The 21,237-nt window shown below is 34.1% G+C and overlaps 1 protein-coding gene across 2 annotated transcripts; it reads left to right on the top strand.

The window, feature by feature from the left end:
• Positions 1-1,516: 1,516 nt before the first annotated feature.
• Positions 1,517-20,260, top strand: LOC145620378 (uncharacterized). 2 transcript variants are annotated; one of them, XM_081675047.1, is made up of 25 exons: positions 1,517-1,654; positions 1,892-2,486; positions 2,573-2,697; positions 2,791-2,885; positions 2,989-3,210; positions 5,344-5,431; positions 6,427-6,478; positions 7,170-7,235; positions 9,083-9,213; positions 11,010-11,080; positions 11,216-11,410; positions 12,037-12,075; positions 12,793-12,900; positions 13,660-13,749; positions 14,113-14,188; positions 14,904-15,000; positions 15,098-15,167; positions 15,246-15,422; positions 15,508-15,630; positions 16,869-16,952; positions 17,231-17,415; positions 17,730-17,868; positions 17,954-18,013; positions 18,422-18,493; positions 19,557-20,260. In XM_081675047.1, the coding sequence occupies exons 2-25, from the start codon at positions 1,921-1,923 to the stop codon at positions 19,662-19,664; spliced, it is 3,039 nt and encodes a 1,012-aa protein (XP_081531173.1). In that variant the 5' UTR covers positions 1,517-1,654; positions 1,892-1,920; the 3' UTR covers positions 19,665-20,260. The 2 variants fall into 2 exon arrangements, with proteins under 2 accessions (XP_081531173.1, XP_081531174.1); XM_081675048.1 differs by lacking the exon at positions 7,170-7,235.
• The last annotated feature ends 977 nt before the right edge of the window (positions 20,261-21,237 follow it).

The raw sequence follows: 21,237 nt of genomic DNA, 5'->3' as shown, positions 1-21,237 counted from the left end.
TTGAAAATCAAAAAACCAAAAAAATAGAAAACCACAGCAATGCCAAACTAGTTCCACTTTATGAGTCGGTTGAATGGTAATTTAATTCCACTTTTTATGAGTTACACACCTATCCTTCTCCATAATTCACCATCAAACTAGTTCCATTAGAGATGATCATTTGCCAGCTTGAATGTATAATAACTTGGGCCTAACCTTACTTTTTGGGCCAGGCTGTCCAATGGGCTTAAGCCCTTTTATGTGGGCTTGACATGCTATCCACATTTGTCCTATTACATGATTTAGGCTTGCCCTTGGGTTAAACTGTTGGACCTATTTATGTTTCAGTAGCACTAATCAATTCTACATTTCTAATCATAATATATTCCCTTTGTTCCCAAATAATAATTTAATTGCCTTTAGCACAAGTTTTTTTTTATTGGTGAGTAAAAAATGTATAATGAATTATAGCTGATTAAGAGCGTGTTCTATTTACCTGATTTTTACTTATCTGAACTTATTAAACCTTATCAGAACTTATTTTGGTTGTAATTTGTATTAGGGTAACCTTTATTAAAACTTATTTTTCCTTAATTGAACTAATTACATAGACCCTATTTAAACATTGGAAAATATTGGATTTCTAATTATTAAAAAGGAGAAATACAAGTTTATCTTCTCGAGACAAAATATGATTATCAAATGACAAACTATAAATAAGTCAACATTTTTTTTTAATAGAAATGGACCCTACACAAGTTGATTTATTTACAAAATGTCATATGGACTCCACAATAGTTGATTTATTTACAAATATGTCATGATGACTAGGCAAAATTGTTGATTTATTTACAGATTTGCCATTTGATAAAAAATTTTTGTAAACTGGGACTTCCTCATTAAAACATAGTTGGAGTTTTTATTGATTTTGGGTGAAATGAAGTTTTTATTTGAATTTAGAGGAAGTACTTTGTACAATTTTATTTTTATAAAATAGCTTCAATTTAACTATTGCACTATTGTGTTTTGTTCATTTGATTTTTACTTATCTGAACTTAACTTACCTTATCTGAATAAATGAACTTATTAAAACTTATTTTAGTTGTAATTTGAACTTGAGAAACCCTTATCATAACTAATTTTTCCTGAACTGAACATATTGAACTTATGTATCCTGATTTGAATTTGTCTAAACTTATCATTTCTGAAATAAGTGAAAATAAGGTAAATAAAACAGATTCTTACACATATCACTTTGAGTCTTTGACTAATATGTGTATTTTATGCATAACTTTATATATAATCTTAGGAGCAATTGTAAAAGTCGTCTTAAATATTAGCATGTAGTTTTGGATTATCAACCTATAATACTCCTTTCGTATTTTATTACTTGCTTTAAAATCGCGTATCAGCCCAATTGTACGATTCAGCGACACTAAGGATTACGGTCGAGGTGACCGGTGCAATTTCAAAGCCCAATACTTTAGTCACGTGCTCAGGAGCATGCCAACAGAACGTTCCAGTTCTAAGTATCTAACGCCATTTTATCATCTACGAGCCCTAATTTCTCTGCAATTTCAATCCTCAATTCTTCTCCAATTTACCCAAAACCCTAAATTATTGATTTTAATCTTGATTGATTCGTTTATAGCTCTAACAAAATCAGTTCTTTAAGGTAATTGCGTCTTTTTCTAAGTTGTGTATGCAATTAATTTATTCATTTTCAGTTTTTGCAATGCATTGAGGCAGAATTTCACCAGATTTCAGCTGGATTTTGATTGAAATGATTCATTTTGTTATTGTTTGTTTTAAATTTGATGCATTATTGACGTGAAATGCTTAATCTTTGCTGTTATCGCTTCTATGTTCATTGATGAATTGAAGGATATGTTTAATTTTGATGAACTTATAGGAATTTTGTGGTAGATTAAAGAAGTTGCAATGCTTGCTAGAAGATTTAAATGTAGGAATCAGAGGTGGGAGTATTTATATCAGTCATTAAAGTACTCAATAAGATTATACTCCGGTGAATGCTCGAGTTTTCGAGGTTCTATTGTGGGGGATGCTTATGTAAGGGTTAATTATGTGAGGCAACATATGCTAGAATGTAGCCAGGCGACCGGTGTTGTCGGAAATTCGTTGCCTTTGAATAGGGGGTTACATACGCCTTGGCAGGGTGGTCATTTGCGATTTTATAGTTCGGAAGGGGGTAGAGGGAATGCTAGAGATGAGGAGCATATATCTGTGAAAGATGGGGTGGACTTTGACAAGAATGGTGCCCCGCGGACAGAAGTAAAGGAGGCTATACAACAATTTGATCAGCATGCTCGGTTAGGGGAGCAAGATCAGAAGGAATGGCTGAGTAATGAGAAGCTAGCGATCGAGAATAAAAAGAAAGAATCCCCGTTTCTTAGCAGGCAGGAAAAGTTTAAGAATGAATTCATGCGGAGGATTGTCCCATGGGAGAAAATCACTGTTTCTTGGGATACATTTCCCTATTATGTCCAGTAAATATCTCCTACCGTTGTACTTTGTATTAATTTTAGCACTTATTATCTTGATACCATGTTCATTAGAGCTATGTTTATGTCAGTGACCATACGAAAAGCCTCTTGGTGGACTGCGCTTCATCACACTTGAACAACAAAAAATTCACTTCGGAGTATGGTTCTCGTTTACCGTCTTCAAGTGGGAGAATATTGCTACAAAGTGTTCCAGGTTTCTAATTTTCTGGTTATAACCTTTTGACAAAAACTGCATTGCATAGAAAAAGTATCTGTAGTTGATGTGATATTTTTTCATGATTTTTAGGCACGGAACTATATAGAGAGAGATTGGTTAGAGCGCTTGCTCGTGATTTAAAAGTTCCACTATTGGTGCTTGACAGCAGTGTTCTTGCTCCTTATGTAAGCTTTTAAGCTAACTAATTATTTGCTGTGGGCAATATAAGTGTTCAAAAAAAAAAAATGAACTATGGACTCTGTTGTTAATGATGGTGTCAATGTGCAGGATTTTGGGGATGATGGTGTGTCAGAAAATGACTCAGATGATGAACATGCGGTATCCAGTGAAGAGTGCACTTCTGGGTCAGAAGGCGAGGATGAAAATGAGGAAGAGTGGGCGAACAATGCTGAAGCAAAATCAGATGCTTCCGAGGATGACGAAGATGTGCAAGCATCTGCTGAAGCCCTTAAGAAGCTTGTGCCTTTCAATCTTGATGAGTTTGAAAAGGTATGTTTAATGTGAAGTCGATAACTGTTTGGTTCCTTGGCAAGGAAGCATTGTAGCAGATATTTTAGTGTGCTTTTACCCTCATTCTACTTTTCATTTTGCCCTTATTTCTGACATCCTTTTGTAAGGAGACTGATATTCTTTTAATAAGAATGTCATTTGGTATGCAATATCTAAAAGAGGGAATCAATTGGGTTGGCTAATCTGTTGGGTGAGTTGGTATGTTATCTGAATTAGTTAAGGTGTAGTCATTGATAGCTTTCCATGATCCGTGTGTAATTTTTCTCTTTTAGCCACATACTTTTGAAAATGTTATGCTTGATTAAATGTTTAAATCTTTGTGTGGACAACTCAGTTAGGGAAACTCTCATGATAATATGTAGACTTGGCAGCCTAATGTTATTGAACTTGACCTATGACAGGATGTGTACAGTTCTTAATGATCATTTTCATTTACTCTCTTTGGTGGACTTTCTTCTTGTATAATATTGTTATTGTTTCATTTTATTAATTTACTATTTAAAAGTTACTGGACGTCACTGTTTGTATAACCTTTTTGCGATCATCTCTGTACAAGACTTTTTTTTTTGGGTAATATACCACTAACATTATATGTATATATTTTAGTTTCAATAACACACTTGTTGACGAAACTTATAAATTGACAAAATACACCAAAGGATATCCCTTGGTTTCTGTCTCCTATTTCCTCCTCATGTCCTTGACTCCTTTCTATTCCCATCAAATCCTTGACTTCTCTCTCTTACTCCCTTGTCCTATTTCCTTAGTGACAATATAGTGTGCTCCAACTCCTTTCTATTTATGGATCTCTCTCTTTCCTACTGCAATCTCTCAGTGAATTTATTTTGAGGTCAACAGAGGTAGAGGATGTATCTTAGTTTCAAAAGGCGTGAGGTGCCAAGGTTCTTTGCAGCTAAGGCTCATTTTTATTTTTCATTTATTTTACTTTCTATTTTACTGCTTTTCTGGATAACAAATTTCAGAAAATCAAATTCAAATTTAAGTTTAATAACTAGTTTCAAGCAACTTTGTTATTTTTAAGTATAAAATACTTATTTTCTGTTCAAAATTATTTTTATTCTTCCAATTATTGTCTTAACTACCAAGCTATGTGAAATTTGAGGTTCTGGATAAATCAACTTTAGCCTAATCTCCATATCCAAAAAATTTACTCATACGTCCAAGCAAGTTTTTTATTATTTTTTTTATTTATTTTTTAGTCTGTTTTACGTGTTTAGGAAGTTCATTCCTACTTAAATGCTAACTTTTGAGGAGTTGGATGTCACTTTCATTTCTATTACCCTTCTAGGCACCTCATGTTTCTTTCGTTGATACCCTTGTGAAGTGACCTAACTTTGGGGTTGAACCTTGTGCATACTTCCTCCGTTTCTTTTAAGTTGACACATTTTGACTTTGTGCACTATTCACATAACTTCCTTTGACTTCGTTTTGTGATCTAGTGCTAAGAAAAAATATAGCGATCTGGATTCGTCTCAACATCTATTTTCAAAATATCAAAAATTTTATAATTTTTCTAATACATAATTAAATATATTTGCATTTAAAGTGTGCATTGGCGAACGTGTTAAAACAAAGTGTGTTACTCCCTTCGTGTTTTAATAAGTGTTGCACCTTTTTCTGGAAAAAAGCTACATTTTAGTAGTATATTGTTCTTCTCTCAAAGTCTCCACCCAAACCCACTAATACTGTTTTTTATTATTTCTTTCCTCTCACATTCATTACTTTTCAATAAACTATTAACCCCACTATTTTTTTTTTTTTTTTTACACTTCTTAAATACTAACATCCCCACTTACCTCTTATTTTATTAAAGTCAATTAAATTGCCTAAAACTATGTGCCGGTCAAAGTGTAACACTTTTAATATAAAATGGAGGAAGTGCATGTTTTCTAAACTGATAGCTCACTCAATTAGGCACACATTCTAAAGCTTTCTTGGCAATGCAATTGACTCCAGTGGCAATTCCTACAAATGTGCTTTACTTGATATTATTCCTTTTACCCTCTGAGTTAGTGGTGTGCTTCAAGCTTGTAACTAATATGATAAATTGATGACTTAAGTTGGCTGTTTCTTCTGTCACTCATTTTGCAGCGAGTATCTGGAGAATGTGAAAGTGCATCTGAATCCTCCAAGTCAGTTAACCCGACTGCTGATGAGTCACAACGACCTCTGAGGAAAGGTACTTTGTCATTTTTTCTTTACTTCAACTCTGCATTTCTCTTCTTTGTATTTGTGATTTGTATATGGTATCTTGGTCATTTTCTGTATGTATATGGTTTTGGTTGACTAGACTGTAATTCTTGATGCTCTATTTGGTGTACATGTGGTCAAAGTTAGTTGGAGTTTGGGATGTTGGAGGCTATCATCAAGATCATTTTGTTATATAATTATTGACTTTTTCAAGACTAATGGATATAAGAAAGCCATAAATATTTCCTTTTTTATTAGTTGCTTACACATTGGAAATCTAAGGTCCCTGAATATTTTACATTCTTGGATTGCAAATCTTGTTTTTGGTGGCTCTATATGATTTATAGTTGGCAACCTAGGAAGTGTATATCCCTTGATGTATTGCCTGTTGGCTGTGAAGAATGGCAGTCATCTCTCCTTTTGCTACATATCTTTGGAACTTATTGGTTAAATATTTCTGCTTACTGTTGACTTATTCTCCTGGCCCTTCATTCTTGGTCTGGATTTGTTCCCTTTGTTTTCTTTGTAGTGGTCAACCATCACATCATACGTCTATGTGTGGAGTTTGGAAGAAATAAAAGTGGGAGATATCAGAGCAATATGTTTGTTTGGTTATTTCTTGTGCTTTGTGATTATAGAGATTTTAGTTCTTCGGAGTATGGGTGAAATGCAAAGATTTTTGGTGTAGAGTATTGTGCTTTGTTTCCTTTTGGTGTGATTCTTTAGGCTTTTCTGAGGATGCCTTTTCTGTTTATAGACAACAGTTGTTTGTGTGGCTTTTATGTATTCTCACCAGAGTATGATCTGGTGTTTGCTTGTTGGAGATTTAAGTTCCAGTATTGCGCTTCTGCATGAATATGTCGTAAAAATATAGTTACAATCGATAACTGTGGGACTTCATTCACCCATTATATACTGATTTTTTCTCTGAAGTTAATTTGTAAATATGATGTCATTTTAATATTTTATACTGTCTGCTTACAGGCGACCGTATCAAGTACATTGGACGATCTGTGCATGTTGAATCAGATAGCAGGTCATAACTTTTCCACTTTTATGTTTCGTTTTTGAAAGAATTCTCTTTGGTGTATCTTCACAATACCTTGATCATGGAGTTGCCATTTGCAATTTTTCGAGCATACCTTTCCCATTTGTGCTCTTCTGTCAAATTAGCGTGCTATTCTGAATTACATTATACCTATGTGTGTATAAACTCAGATTTATTTTGTTATTGATAACCAATGAAAATCATGCTTGTTCTGCATGTTTTTGTTCTGTTGATTTATAAACCTTTGTTTTGTATGTGTGGGATGATCTAATGCTTGTTCATACTCCTCAGTATCAAAGACTATTTTCTTTCAATTGTTTGTTTTTGCGTGGATTTGGAAAACTTCCACTTTAAAGATTAATTCAGGGATTTTTTTATATTTTGCATTTTAAGAGAGAGGGCATAGCAGGAAGAATTATACAAGCTGATTTTAAATGCATAATGGGCACTATTTAATTTGTAATTTGTTTATAAATTTCATTATGGTAGTTACAGAATCTCTTTTGTTATTCGTGGGTTAGTGGGTAGACAATACCTTGACACTTCTGATGTAAAATAAGAAAGAGAATTTTTTTTCTTCTTTCTTCTTTATTTCTTCTAGAGAAACCTTTACCACTATCTCCTCCTATAGAGATAGCATTGTCCCCCCTTAATCATTGACAATATACAATGCTCACAGGATCTTATTGGGGAAGATTCCAACATCCGATGGGCCGATGAATGCTTATACTATTATTCGTAGCAGGTGGGTTGGTAAGTTGCCATTATATGTTGGAGAAAGAACCCAAATAACACCTGCAAACACATGGTTAACATCCTCGGATCCTATGTAATAAAAGTCACTTTAGCAACTAGTACGCATTCTAAGAATTCAATTGAGTCTAGTTAAAGTTGCGGTAGTCTTGTAAAATGGTTTTGAATGTTGCTGGGATAATATCATATGACCTACATTATCTTGTACAATAATTAGTAATGTGCATTATTACTGTAGTATGAATTGTTTTATGCTTAATTAGTAATGTACAATAAATTAGTAATGTACATTATTAAGTATAACCTATATATTGTGTCTTCCTTTTATAGGGTTACATTTAGAGGGTTTTGTTTTCTCTACCTGGCACAAAAAGAAGATATATTCTTCTGATATAATTTATTTGTGGATTGTTTAGGTTGTAGAATTTTTTGTCAAGAGGATTTTTAATTGGTTTCGTTGTGCTGCATTTAGTCCTGTTTAGACTCGCCATAGATATTCTTTAGATTGGCTTTTCTAATTACCATTGTGCCACTTTTGTCGAGAGAGAGATTAAAATGGGGAAAATAGAGTACAAGCAGGCAGGTCTAAAGAATTTATTGGAAGATTTAATGGTTGAAAAGAGTAGGATACTAGGAGTATGCAATGTAAGAAATTTTAGAGGATTGGAGGAGTCAAGAAGATGTGATAAGTGAGGTCACTAATTGGAGGAATTTTAGAAGGGGTTTTTAGTGGGAGGAGTCGATGTGAAAAGATTTAAAGCTGTATTTTGAGGTTATTGTTTGGAGGAGTTTCAGAAGGAGCTTGAGGTTGGACGATATGTTGTTTTAATAGATCAATAAGTTACTGTTATTGAGATTTCCTTTTCCAATCAGGCCCTATATTGTGGAGCTTGTTAAAGCAGGCTGTGAAACCTTGTGCTGATACAGTTTAGTTGAATAGGCCCTTGAGTTGGGATGCCATTTGGAGTGTCAAGGCTTTTGGGATCCTAATTGCGAAACACTTTGAATGGCTTTGAGAAGTTATACTAGAATCAAGATCTTTTGCAATTAAAACTTAAGCTGCTCAACTTTTTTAGCCTTGATGCCAAGTCCAGGTTACGGATGTTAGGCCAATGAGATTGATCAATAGTATGTACTAGGCTATTGCCTAAGTTTCTTGCATTGTAAAATGGCTACTTATTGGGGGGAAGCTGAATATGTAGATTTGATAAGGTGGGTTGGTTTATCATATAATTAGCAGATTTATTATAATTAACTTAAAGGTTTTTTGGGAATAGAATATTGTGGCTGATGTCTTTCTTTGCTATTTAGTGAGTGATTTAGCTGAAAAAGAATGATCTATATCAACAGTTAGTTTCTTTGTAGGAGAGGGTTGAGGCAAATATGTGTTGTTGGTTTGATGTGTATAGGTTTCTAGCATTTCTCAATTTGCTTGACATGCGTTGTTGGTCTGTGGTCTTTGGTGTATTTTCTTGAATGAATAACAGTCAGTTATATCCTGCTTGAAGAAATAAAGTAGTTTACTCTTATCACTTTAGTCATTCAAGCTCTTAAACTCATGCATATGAAGAAGTCTTTGCTTCTGCATTTTCAGGTCTTTATTTAGTGCATATGTAGAGCGAGATGATTTCTTGCAATCTTAGAGATTGTTTGACTTTTTTTTTAAAAAAAAAATAAAATAAAATCCCTCTCCCACATGTGGTTTATCTTAAATTCTCTTTAAATTCACTCTGTGTGTGTGTGTGTTGGGGGGTGGAGGTGGGGGTGGGTGAAGGTTATTATTGTTTTTTTAGGAGTATTTCGTGGATTTTATTATATCTGAGTTGGCCACATTTGCAGAGAGATACCAACTGGACAGCGTGGCGAGGTATACGAAGTTGAAAAAGACCGTGTAGCTGTCATTTTGGACAGGGGGGAAAAAGATGGTAACGCAGAGCAAGATGTAAAACCTCCAATTTATTGGATTCCTGGTATTTCCTTACACTAATCAAGCTTCATTTTTTTGTGTGATATTGTTTATCCTATTTTTCATTTGTTGAACAGACAATTATTGTCATTTCTGACTGTTTTTAGATGATGAACACTAATGATTGATCCACTGATTGACAATGAAGCTTGGCAAAACAGTCATCTTGTTTATGCCTGCTTGAATCTGTAGCATAAAATAATAGATGTATTTGTACTTGTTTACTCTGGACTGTAGCTACGGTTTGATAATGCGGTTTTGGTCTTGATCATGGGAATGGTCATGGTGTAATGAGAAAGGAAATGCTTGACCACTAGGCCGTGTGGTGATGCAGATAATATTTGAAATTTCTGGAAGAATTTTCTAATAATTGTATGCCATTAGAGTAGTTTAAGTATGTAATTAGATTCATAGAGCTTTTATTAGGGAGACTTAGGGAGTCTTTTTCTATATCTCATGATAGCAAGTGACTTTTGATTGAAACATGGGACATAATGCTCAATGCGGGGCAACTTGGGGTTGGATCCTTTGATTTGGTCAAGATCGCAGGTTTTCAAAGTATCGAGCAGGATGAATGGTTTGGTCTATTGAAAATCTTTTACATTATACTGTCGAACCAAAACATCAGAGGCTCTCTTTGGGCTTAGGCCTTGGGATCTTTGTTAGGTTCATTCTTGTATCAGAATTCAAATGCTGTAATTGGCACTCAAAATTTAACTCTTGGACTAAGTTGTAGAATGCCTTTGTTTATGATAAAAATTTGCTTCTACTTGCTCATCTTTGTGAAAAATTGGCCTAAAAATATACTGTAGGAGGTAGCCTGGTTGTGGTTAAGTTTACTTTTTCTAATTTTATCATTTTAATTTACATGTAAAATCCAAAACAAATGTAGTATAGCAACCTATTGTTTGAAATTTTACAGAAAAATTTTCACCCCATCTGATCAGGGTATAGTAAGAAAATTTCATTGGAGATCAGGGGTATAGTAAGGAAACTATGTGAAACGGTAAAAAAGAGAGAGGTGATGCTCTATACATCAGATAAGTTTGATAGGATGAAAGTCTCATATGTTACATTATGTACGGCCAGGATTGGGTTCTGGGTTGTGTTTATTAGGGGTTGGAGCAGTCAGAAAAATTTTCTTGTCATTTTTACACATTGATTATTGATCCATGAGCTGTTTTCTCCCTTTCTCATCACTTGTACTGCTGATCTATAGATTGGGTTCTATAGCTATTTAGATAGCTATAGTTTTGAATGTTGTTGTTGTTGTTGTTTTTTTATTTTTTTTTTTTCCCTGCATCTTGTTGATGATTTTTATCTATCTATAAAATGCTGTAATTGGGGCATGATGTAAATATTTCAAATCTTGTTTAGTTCCTCCCATATGCTATGTATTTTGCTGTTTTTCTGTTTGACATTTTTTTGGTGTTTTATCAGTGGTTTAAACTTTGGGGTGTGTTTAAGTTTTGATTAGTTTGTATAAAATGCATAATGCCTCCCCCCCCCCCCCCCCCCCCCCATTACCTCCACTCTTTTTACCACACTTTCCATTTTAAGAAGTTTCGTTATGATTATAGTTGGAACGTTACGCTATTTGCATGTGGTTTTTCTCTATCCCTCTCCTCATCACGTTCTTTTTATTTTTCTCATCACCTGAGCTCCTTAAACTATTTGCCTCCCCCTTTGTTGCAATTGCAGAAGAATGAGGGAACAATAGGTTAACAGAGTTCCTTTCTATGTGTTTATAAGATATTGTATGTTGTCCTTGAAATAATTGTTTCCTTTTATTATTTGCAGTGAAGGATATTGAGCGTGATCTTGATGCTCAGGCCGAGGACTGTTATATTGCTATGGAATCTTTGTGTGAAGTATGTTATGGATCCAAGACTAGGGACTACCTGTATAAAATAAAATTTGCATATGGGGAATCCTGATGTTTCTTCTGAATTCTTAATTTATGTCACGAGCGTTCTTTTAGCCTGACTATGCCCATGTCTTTTCAGGTTTTACAGTCACAGCAACCTCTCATTGTCTATTTTCCCGATTCTTCGCTGTGGTTGTCACGTGCAGCTCCCAAGTCTAATCGAACTGAGTTTGTTAGCAAGGTTGGAGAGATGTTTGACCGATTATCAGGGCCATTGGTCCTGATTTGTGGGCAAAACAAAGTAGAAACTGGTTCCAAGGAGAAAGAGAAATTTGTAAGTTTCAAATATGCTAGTTTATGTTCTAATTTGTCCATCCATCATTCCATGAGATCTCCACAGTTTATTTCTCTAATCCTTGTCGGTGGATTATTATGACAATGAGAACCAAATCAACTAATAGCTTCAATTACAACTAGTTTGTCTAGAAATATTACGTCATATTCAATTTTGAACATGATATTATGTAAAGGTTTGGTCTTACTGGCGAGGATTCAGCTAGCCTGTTTGAAGATTTGCCACTGAACTTTTACTGTAACACCATATACCTAAGAAGGCAGGATTTTAAATATCTAATGCAAAGTGGGTCCCTTTTTTGGGTAGGAAAGAGTTAGCTGCTAAAAGACACTGGTTAAAGAGGGAACACACCTAAATGGAAAGTAGGAAGACTAATGGAGAAAGGAAGGAAGTATGTGCTAATGAAAAGCAAATCTTTTGAGAATTTATCAAAGTTATAGATTTTCTTGCTAAGGTTTTGTCTGATGATTGTGCTGAAAGTCCAATTAGAATAATTAACATCTTTGATAATTTTCTTTTTATTTCCCCTCCCCCCAATTACATATTTATGATGCATGCAAGCAACTGATTATTGCTAAAATTTAATTTTAATTGTCGTTTTGCAGACAATGATACTCCCGAATTTCGGCCGTCTTGCAAAGCTGGTAATGCTTCACAATCTTTTCCTTACAATTAGCATCAATGTTGACTAATTTTTGTTTTTAAATTATCGTCATTGTGAATTTGTGACAGTTCTGTTTAGAACCTTGGTGAATGGTGATATGATTATATACTGCATGTCTCACATACATCAATTGTTTGAGTTGCTTGATTGTTTGTGGATGAAGGAAAAGGGTTCCATCACTAGATTGGCTGTTTGCTTGCATATCTTGATTTTTAATTTAATGTGCAACTATTGATTTGAATGAGAGGAGTTTTTTCTCTGTTGGTAATTTGTATAAACATGTAATGGTAGATATATTGAAACTCATAACTTTAAATCCTTTTCTAAAAATATTAGTAAGATTTGAGGGAAGAAATTATGGAGGAGTTGATAGCTTTTGAGTGCTCAAAGTGGTTCTTTGTAACATATGTTTCATCTTGTTGAAGTTTTTGTCTTCTGTGAATTTATTTGATTATTCCAAAGAATACAAAAAAATTGCCAATTCATTAATTCTACCATTTACATCTTTAATTATTAATTAAAATTTTAGTTTATTTTGTGTATTAAGATATAATGAGTTTTTAACTGAACGTCTTGGTGTTTCTGGAATGATGTTAGTTTTCATTATTAATGATATAATTCAAAATTACCTTCTGTCTTCTGTCATTACTTATTATTTTGCATCTAACTCCATTCCCATTTCTTCTCAATTTGCCAGCCACTTCCTTTAAGAAGACTGACAGAGGGACTTAAAGCAACAAAGAGATCTGATGACAATGATATATATAAGCTTTTTACAAATGTCATGTGTATACATCCACCAAAGGTAACCAAGTAACTGCTTATACTATGCATTTTGGAATTAAACTGCTGTGGCTTCTTTTTTAATTGATATCCCTTTCAAAAGTTTTCTTTAATCATTTGCAATTCATCGTTATAATAGATCTAAAATGATGGCTTTCAATAAATGTATCTACTGGATTTCTTTTCTTTTATCAACTTGTTTTGTTGGACCATTCGTGTGCATCTTAGTCCTCTTGAGCTTTTTTTTTTTAGCTTTCTTTGGTACACCTTTTTTTGGTTAAGAATGCGGTCACTCATGAGTACGTAATCCTTTGGTCGATTCTTTGATGATTGTGATTCAAGATTTTAAATCTGTTAAATTATGAAAAGCATTTTTAAGTTTATATCAAAGCAGTTATGTATTATTGTGAGCAAAAAAATTATGAGTTTTAAGATCTCATGTATGTGAATTTTTATAATGTTAACTTTTACCATGTTTTTATAATGGTTTGTGGTAACTGCACTTAAGGTCTATACCAGATCTCATGGTGTGATGTGAAAAGTACATGCTACTGTCATTATTCGCAAATATGCATGTTGAAATTCTTAAGAAACGACTTTGTAAATGAAGCGCCTTGATTTTATTCCATACAGTGGAATCATGTCATATCAGCTTGCCAAAATTTTTAATATATATTGTGGTGTAACAGATTTTATCTGTGAAAGTCTATTTTATTCTCATACCTAAGGTCCTTACTGCTTTTATTCTTTTGATTGTCTTCTCTCTTCATGCTGCTATCAGGAGGAAGAGCTACTTCGGACTTTCAATAAACAACTTGAAGAAGACAGAAGAATAGTAATTTCACGCAGCAATCTGAATGAACTACAGAAGGTATTGCATACCTTTGTCATATTAATACAGGGATATATTCAGCTACTCAGGTGTAAGGCTGAGTATGTGTTGACCTTTAGATTCTGCTTGGCATGGGATTCGCTCTGGTCTTATTGTTATTGTTGGCTTTCAGTTTGATTTTATGTTACTACCTTTCCTTTATAAAACTAGGCATTGGGCTAAAGGTAATGTCTGGGATGGGGAGAAAGAAATTCCCAGTCATTGTTTTTGGAGACAAAAAATTTCTGTATTTGAGTATCTGCAACTTCTATTCATACTATATAGTTATATTTGGCCTTGGAGCTTTGTTGTCAACAAATGATTTCTATGGATTCACTCTTATGAAGTTATGACGTACTGCAGGTTCTTGAAGAACACGAGCTTTCTTGTTTGGAGTTACTGCAGGTTGGCACTGACGGTGTGGTCTTGACAAAAAAAAGTAAGTACCCAAGATGATTGTTGTGGGTATAATAGTGCTGGTCTCTGCATACTATCTATTTAAAACATATTGGGTGAAGTTTCACTTATATCGTTGACAATAAAAATTATGATTACTTCTTAATTAAATCTATTCTGTGGAGGGGCTAAGTCAGTTTACACAGGGGTTTGTTGTAATACTATTTTTTTTATGCAACACTTCCTGTAATGGAGATGATCCATACTATTTTATTATATTCTTCTCCTCTCACGGTCCCTAATCTTACCTCTCTCATACTTAATTATTATGTCTCTCACCTCACATCTGTATTAAAAAAAAAAAAAAAAATCTTATTAGCACACTCTCATTTTTGTAGTTTTAAATACCCCAACAAATTCAACTCAACCACCTAAAATTCTGTGATGGTCAAAGTGTTGCCATTTAAAAAATAATGTGGGGAGGTATTGTATCATTGTAAACGGGAAAGTTACTAGGGAATATGGTTATCTTGTTATAATAGGTGTCTTTTCAATGTGTTGGTGGCAAAATGATGGGTCACCATGTTACTGATGTAAGGAAAGATACTTATTTGGCAGTCTTCTCTATTTTCTGTTATATATTTGCGCCTGGACCAGGAATGTGTTTCCACAAAATTATTTCTGCTCTGGTGCTTTTTCAAGTTTTTCCTTCTCCTATGCCTTTTTTGACCTACTGCTTCCTCTAACTCTATCCACAGAGGCCAAGAAGGTTGTTGGCTGGGCCAAAAATCACTACTTAGCATCTTGCCTTATTCCTTCCATCAAGGGAGAAAGACTCACTTTGCCTCGTGAAAGGTATGTAGTGTATTATTTCTTTATGTTAATTTGACAGACTTATGTTGCACATATCTGACTTTGTTTGTGCAATCTCTGTTTGGTGTTTTGCGTACAGCTTGGAGGTTGCAATTTCAAGGTTAAAGGAGCAGGAGTCAATTACAAAAAAGCCTTCACAAAATCTAAAGGTATGCATTTGGTTAACATGTGATTTGATGATTCTCTCCGTTATAGCTTCATTTGTTTAAATTTGTCTGATCTGGCAGAATCTGGCGAAGGATGAGTATGAGAGTAACTTTATTACAGCAGTAGTTCCCCCTGGTGAAGTAGGTGTTCAATTTGATGATATTGGTGCTCTTGAAGATGTGAAGAAGGCACTGAATGAATTGGTTATTCTTCCTATGAGACGGCCAGAACTTTTCTCTCGTGGAAATTTGCTGCGGGTACTACTTTGCGTCAAATACTCATTGAGTTAAATTTTGGTTTAAATATTACATGCATCTATTAATAGTCTGAGGCTCTTAACAGCCTTGCAAGGGTATTTTGCTGTTTGGACCTCCGGGAACTGGTAAAACTCTTCTTGCCAAAGCACTTGCAACTGAAGCAGGGGCAAATTTCATTAGCGTTACGGGTTCAACTTTAACATCAAAGGTATGAACAGCACATCTGTGCTGATTTATAGACTTTTTCCTGCGTGTGTTCTCTTACTACATCTGCATGCAATTTGTAGTATTGTTTATATGTTTTGTTTCCAATATTCTAAAGTATCATGCTTCTTGTGTTTGTAGACTGAGGCCTTGTTCTCTTCACCTTATTCTAATAATCTTTAGAAGAGTAATTTAAGTTTAGTAACAATGTGGTATTGTTTTGAAAAAGAAGTTAAATTCACAAATCAATAAAAACAAGTTTTTAGTAAACAATAATTTAAGTTTAGAAAAAAATAAATTAAGTTCAGTTAAAATGATTTACTTTTTTATAAAATGGTTTTAATTCACGAAAGTGAAGGACAGCTCAAGTGGTTAAAGCTTACTTCCCGGTTTTAAGAGATCTTGGGATCAATTCTCACCCCCGCCCTTGTGGCTCTCTAAACACCAAAAAAAAAAAAAAAGTTTTAATTCACAAAATTCAAGTGAAGAGGACAGGGCCTGACAAATTTTCATTTGCTGGCTGCCTCAATTCCCCCCTTTCTGCCAATGTTACTAGTTTTTAAAATAGATATAAGACAATCATGAAAAGAGTAATGTAGAATACAACTAGAGTCTAGATTCCTCAGAATTGACACAAATTAAAACACAGAGGTATCTCACCCTTTATTAGAAAATTGTCCTTCAAAAGCTGCCTTTTTGTCTGGCTAACACTGCTGTATCATCTTTGTTTGTTTAATATTCTTGTTAGTCATTGGTCACCTAATATGGTATTGCATTTGTTAGTTTCTAATGGAGAAAAATAAAGAATATCTTTTTTTCTGGTCAAAGTCAGACTTATAACATCTACAGTGATCATGAGCGCTGTAGTTGTAGTCTCTCCACCTGAGTTTGGAATTGTTTGGTCAAATAACTGTCTTTATAGCTCTTGTTTCAAAATGTACTTGATATGGACATAATGATGTCGGTACTAATATATGAGCTTTGTGCTGAAATCGAAAAAGGTATTAGTAGAACTATATGCTTTTTATAGCAAACTATATTTTTCCTGTTTTAACTGTCATGTCCTCTGAAAAGTTCTGATTTCTTGAATGCATGGTGTCTTTGCTTGTTATGGGTGGCTGATGAGGCTTTAAATCTTGACCTCACTTGATCTTGTCAGCCTCGTAATCCAAACTGGATATTTTATTTTCTTTATGATTAATCTCAATATTTGTCTAATCATTTCAATTTATTTCATGGCAGTGGTTTGGAGATGCTGAAAAGCTTACTAAGGCTCTTTTTTCCTTTGCTAGTAAGCTGGCACCAGTCATAATATTTGTTGATGAGGTAATATACGTTATCAGAATGCTTGTATTGAGTGCTGAAATATGGCTGCTATTTAATCGAAAACATATTCTTTTATCTTCAAAAACTAGCATGTGACTTGATTACAATGTAATTTAATAATCATATGTTGCCATTTTAGATGCATCTTTTTTCTGGTACTCTTAACACTAAGAATAAACATGTTTAAGTAAGCTTGTTCCCCATGGAAAGTAGCTATTTGAATGACAGTGTGGTCTGAGCTCCGTTTAGTAAAGAAGAGGCCTTTTCTATTCATGTAGGTGGACAGTTTGCTTGGTGCTCGTGGTGGGTCCTTTGAACATGAAGCAACTAGAAGAATGCGTAATGAATTTATGGCTGCTTGGGATGGGTTGAGGACAAAGGATAGTCAAAGAATTCTCATCCTTGGTGCAACCAATCGCCCATTTGACCTTGATGATGCTGTCATTCGCCGTTTGCCGAGAAGGTAAGACTATTTTTGCTCATTGCCTGGCTGCTTCTTTGCCCAGTGCCAACTAAGTTACCTCGTTTAATTTAATTTCTTTCAAAAATCTACTGGTTAAACCTGAGGCACTGTAATTTTATATTTTCCTGGTTTGCTCTGGTTCCTGCTTTTGGTATTCCGTATTCGTCAATGTCTATTGGATATTTCTCTATACTTTTTCTTAGCCTCTTTAATTGGTTGGTTGTTTGAATTTTGGAAGCTCTGAAAAGAGCAATTATATGTGCTTAACTGAAAGCAGTTGCTTTAGAATCATGATATATCTTTTTGTCGTGCAGGATATATGTGGACCTTCCAGATGTAGAAAATAGAATGAAGATTTTGAAAATATTTCTTGCTCAAGAGAACATTGAGCCAAATTTCCAATTTGATAAACTTGCAAATGTGACGGAAGGATATTCCGGGAGTGATTTGAAGGTATTCTGAATTTTCCTGATCTCATTTTCTTTGGCATTATCCTACATGCTGTGAGCTTCTAACATAAATCTACTTTGTTCTGCAGAACCTCTGCATTGCTGCAGCATATAGACCTGTCCAAGAACTCTTGGAACAAGAAAACAAGGTACATGTCTAATTTAAATCTCTCAGCAAAAAACTTATATTCAATCACGCTGAAGCAGTAATTCAGCCTGATCTGTATCCCTGACTTTACATGGGATTGAGGTTTTCAGGAGTCGAGTTTTTGTACTTTCATGTGATAGCATGTGAACAAAGAGCTAGCTCAATGGCAAACAAAAATTTTTAATTTTTTTTGTGTTTTCTTCTTGCTCTCATGCATGTTTTTCATGTGATTGTTCTTACTGTAAACTTTAGTTTACTGGCAATTCTGAAGAATTCCTTTTTGGGTTTGTGGAGTTGTCATAAAAATATGTGAAAGGATGGGTTGTGTGCCTTATTATGTAAAGGTTATGTGTACAAGTAGCATGGTCATTTACCCGTTTGTAATACGTTCATTTGCTTTTCCTGACAGGTTGAGAAGAACGTTACATCTTCAATACTACGTCCACTTAGTTTGGAAGATTTTATTCAATCAAAATCCAAGGTAATTTGTTTTACTACTTTTGCATTAGTCACTGGACACGAATAACTTCTGTTTCTCTTGAACTCCATGACAATTATTGTTGCATAGAAATACGTTGTTGATAATAATTGAATTATTAAATTGATTTTTTTTTTATTTTTTTTTATTTTTTATTTCAAGCTTATAGTGTTGATTATTTTGGAGTTGTGAGTAGTATTGTAAAGAATGCAGTATATTCTGGTACAAGGGGTGAGTAATTGTGATCCACCACTTGACTTGTCTACACTAGACCATGGGACAAAAGCAAATCCCTATCACAGTTAATGCAATCCAGAACATGTTTATCTCGAAGTGTGAAGTGAAAGGATATATCATATAATAGCACTTTAAGAGCCAGTGGAGAAATTATATTCACAACCTGAAAATTTTCTAAAGTTGTGCTAAGTCAGAGATTGGATTTTTATAGGAATTTTCATTCTCAATATACCCCCTTAGGCCCTTATTAGAGAATTTTTTTAAATAGAAATTTTTTACCCTCAAAATTATCAAAACAACCTATGTGTTCCAAATAAACTAGTTAGCCTGGAGGAGGCTTTAGTTCGAGTGGTGTCCCTATTGCCAGCCTTTTGTCATTTTTAGTGAATATGTCCTTGTTTTCATTCATCTATCTGTCCAGTTTCTCTTGCTTTCTGTTTATATTGAGAGGTGGAGAAAGGGAATAATTTACCTCAGCTATAAAAGAAAAAAGCAATCCTCTATATCTAAAGCATTGAAGAAATCTCTTTATCTTTCGTGCACATGAACACATGATGGCTTGTTACTAGTATGAAATAGTACATATAAAGGCTCTGACATTTGTGTATGGCGGAGAGGGAACTGTTTACCCTTGCTAATTCCCCTACAATCCAAAAACTATCACCCTTTAGGGAATAGGAAAGAATTGTGTTTACCTAACTCACTAATCCGTTACAAACTAAATTAAATAATTTCACCTAGCGGTCATATTTTTCACTTGCTTGTTATTAGTCGAGTTGAAATTTTCTGACAAAAGTGTGTCATTGCTTGATCATTTTGTACATTGCAGGTAGGACCTTCAGTTGCTTATGATGCAGCTAGCATGAATGAATTGCGAAAGTGGAATGATCAGTACGGAGAAGGTGGAAGCCGGAAAAAGTCACCATTTGGTTTCTAAAGCAGTAAGTGACTCCCGAATGGTTAATCCTTCTAAAATTGGAGTGATCGGCACCGTGATGATGAGAACAATGAGTAAATTGCATGAATCTTATGGACGAAAAAGTAAAAGAAAGAACGGTGAAAGAAAATGGGGTGCACAAGAAGACAGGGCTGTGTAGTGTGTACCTTAAATAACAAGCCAGAGCAGTTCTCTACTTCTCTTCTCCTGTAGAAATAGAATGCTGTTGTATGCAATATATCACGGCCATATAGTTTGTCATACATCATGTAATTTAGCAGTAGGTCTTTAATTTGTTTATTTTAAAAAAACATACAGCTTTTTTTTTTTTAACACACCTATATTAAGAGAATGGGAGATAATTTTTTTCTCCGTACTTTGTCGTAAAACTGGAGAAAGAGTGAAAAAGAGAATTGGGGGGATGCTCTTTGGAATCGCAAGTGAGGGAGAATGGTCTGTGGAATATTTACTCGTGTGCATCGATCGATCCAACTGCTGCGACGAGTATAATTCCCTGAAGGGGATTCAATTCTGTATGTATATCTTAGAATTGATGTAATAAACTTTGGTGTTCGTCTATATCAATTTCATTTCAAGATGTATATTTGGTGTTAGCTAGGAAATGTTGACTGCAATCTTAGTCATTACACATATATTGTCACTTGATATATATTGTCACTTCACTAAGATGCTATTGATAGTGGTTATATGTTCAACCACTATCTATGATTTTCAAGAAGAGAAACAAAACTAGGCCTTACAATATAATTCCAACTGCCAGCCACTAATTAACATCTAGAATGAGGAAAATTCCTAAGACTATAAGGATGACCTTAAAGTATGGCAGTTGACTGGGAAATGGACATATTTTAACTTATTTGAGCTATCAAATCGTGATTTAAGGTTTCGTTTATTTTGATAGAAAGTAAATTTAATGCAAACTCATTTTCAACAGACAATAGTTTTTGATGGACAACATGATTGTGATGAACGGAGAAAAAGAGTAGTGGATAATGGAAGGATCGATCAAGAAGAGAAAATACAGAAGCGCGGAATAAAGAGAAAAATGTGACATACCTTCTTTACAAAAAGAAAATGATATTTTTTTATCAAAGAAATAACTTTCCACGTCTGAAAAAATTGTTGTATATCTCTAATCAAACAAACAAAGAAAATGAAGAGCTTGAGGAAAAACATTTTCATGGATCCAAGATTGAAATTTCTACTCTACTAATTTTTCGATTTAGATGTGTGGAATGAGGCACAATGAATGAAGATCACTTCATGTTGTGGATGTATGAATTATAATACAAACGTCTTCTAGTAGATGAAAATCGATTTAATCAAAATAAATCAATTAAATCAAAATATAATTGAGGATATATTATAGTCAATATTTCACACAAATAGAATAGTAAATTGATCGTACAAATTAGACGGCCAATTCAACTTCATCATAATTTAGTTGTCACCCAAACTTCTCATGATAAAAAAGACGTAATTCTACAAAAATGTAAAATATTTTCATGATAAAATTGAAAATGATCGATCTTTGACTAATCATTCTACTAGA

The sequence above is a fragment of the Chenopodium album genome, chromosome 27 (genome assembly GCF_948465745.1).
Source record: "Chenopodium album chromosome 27, dcCheAlbu1.1, whole genome shotgun sequence".
Classification (NCBI taxonomy): Eukaryota; Viridiplantae; Streptophyta; class Magnoliopsida; order Caryophyllales; family Amaranthaceae; genus Chenopodium; species Chenopodium album.
This window is presented reverse-complemented; position numbering and strand designations above follow the sequence as displayed.

What these genes read in the sequence shown, in the direction of transcription:
- LOC145620378 (XM_081675047.1), top strand. Translation starts at nt 1,921, where the DNA reads ATGCTTGCTAGAAGATTTAAATGTAGGAATCAGAGGTGGGAGTATTTA. An exon ending in ATCTTGATGAGTTTGAAAAG is followed by an intron (nt 3,211 to 5,343) that starts GTATGTTTAATG and finishes CTCATTTTGCAG; the next exon opens with CGAGTATCTGGAGAATGTGA. An exon ending in TTATTCAATCAAAATCCAAG is followed by an intron (nt 18,494 to 19,556) that starts GTAATTTGTTTT and finishes TGTACATTGCAG; the next exon opens with GTAGGACCTTCAGTTGCTTA.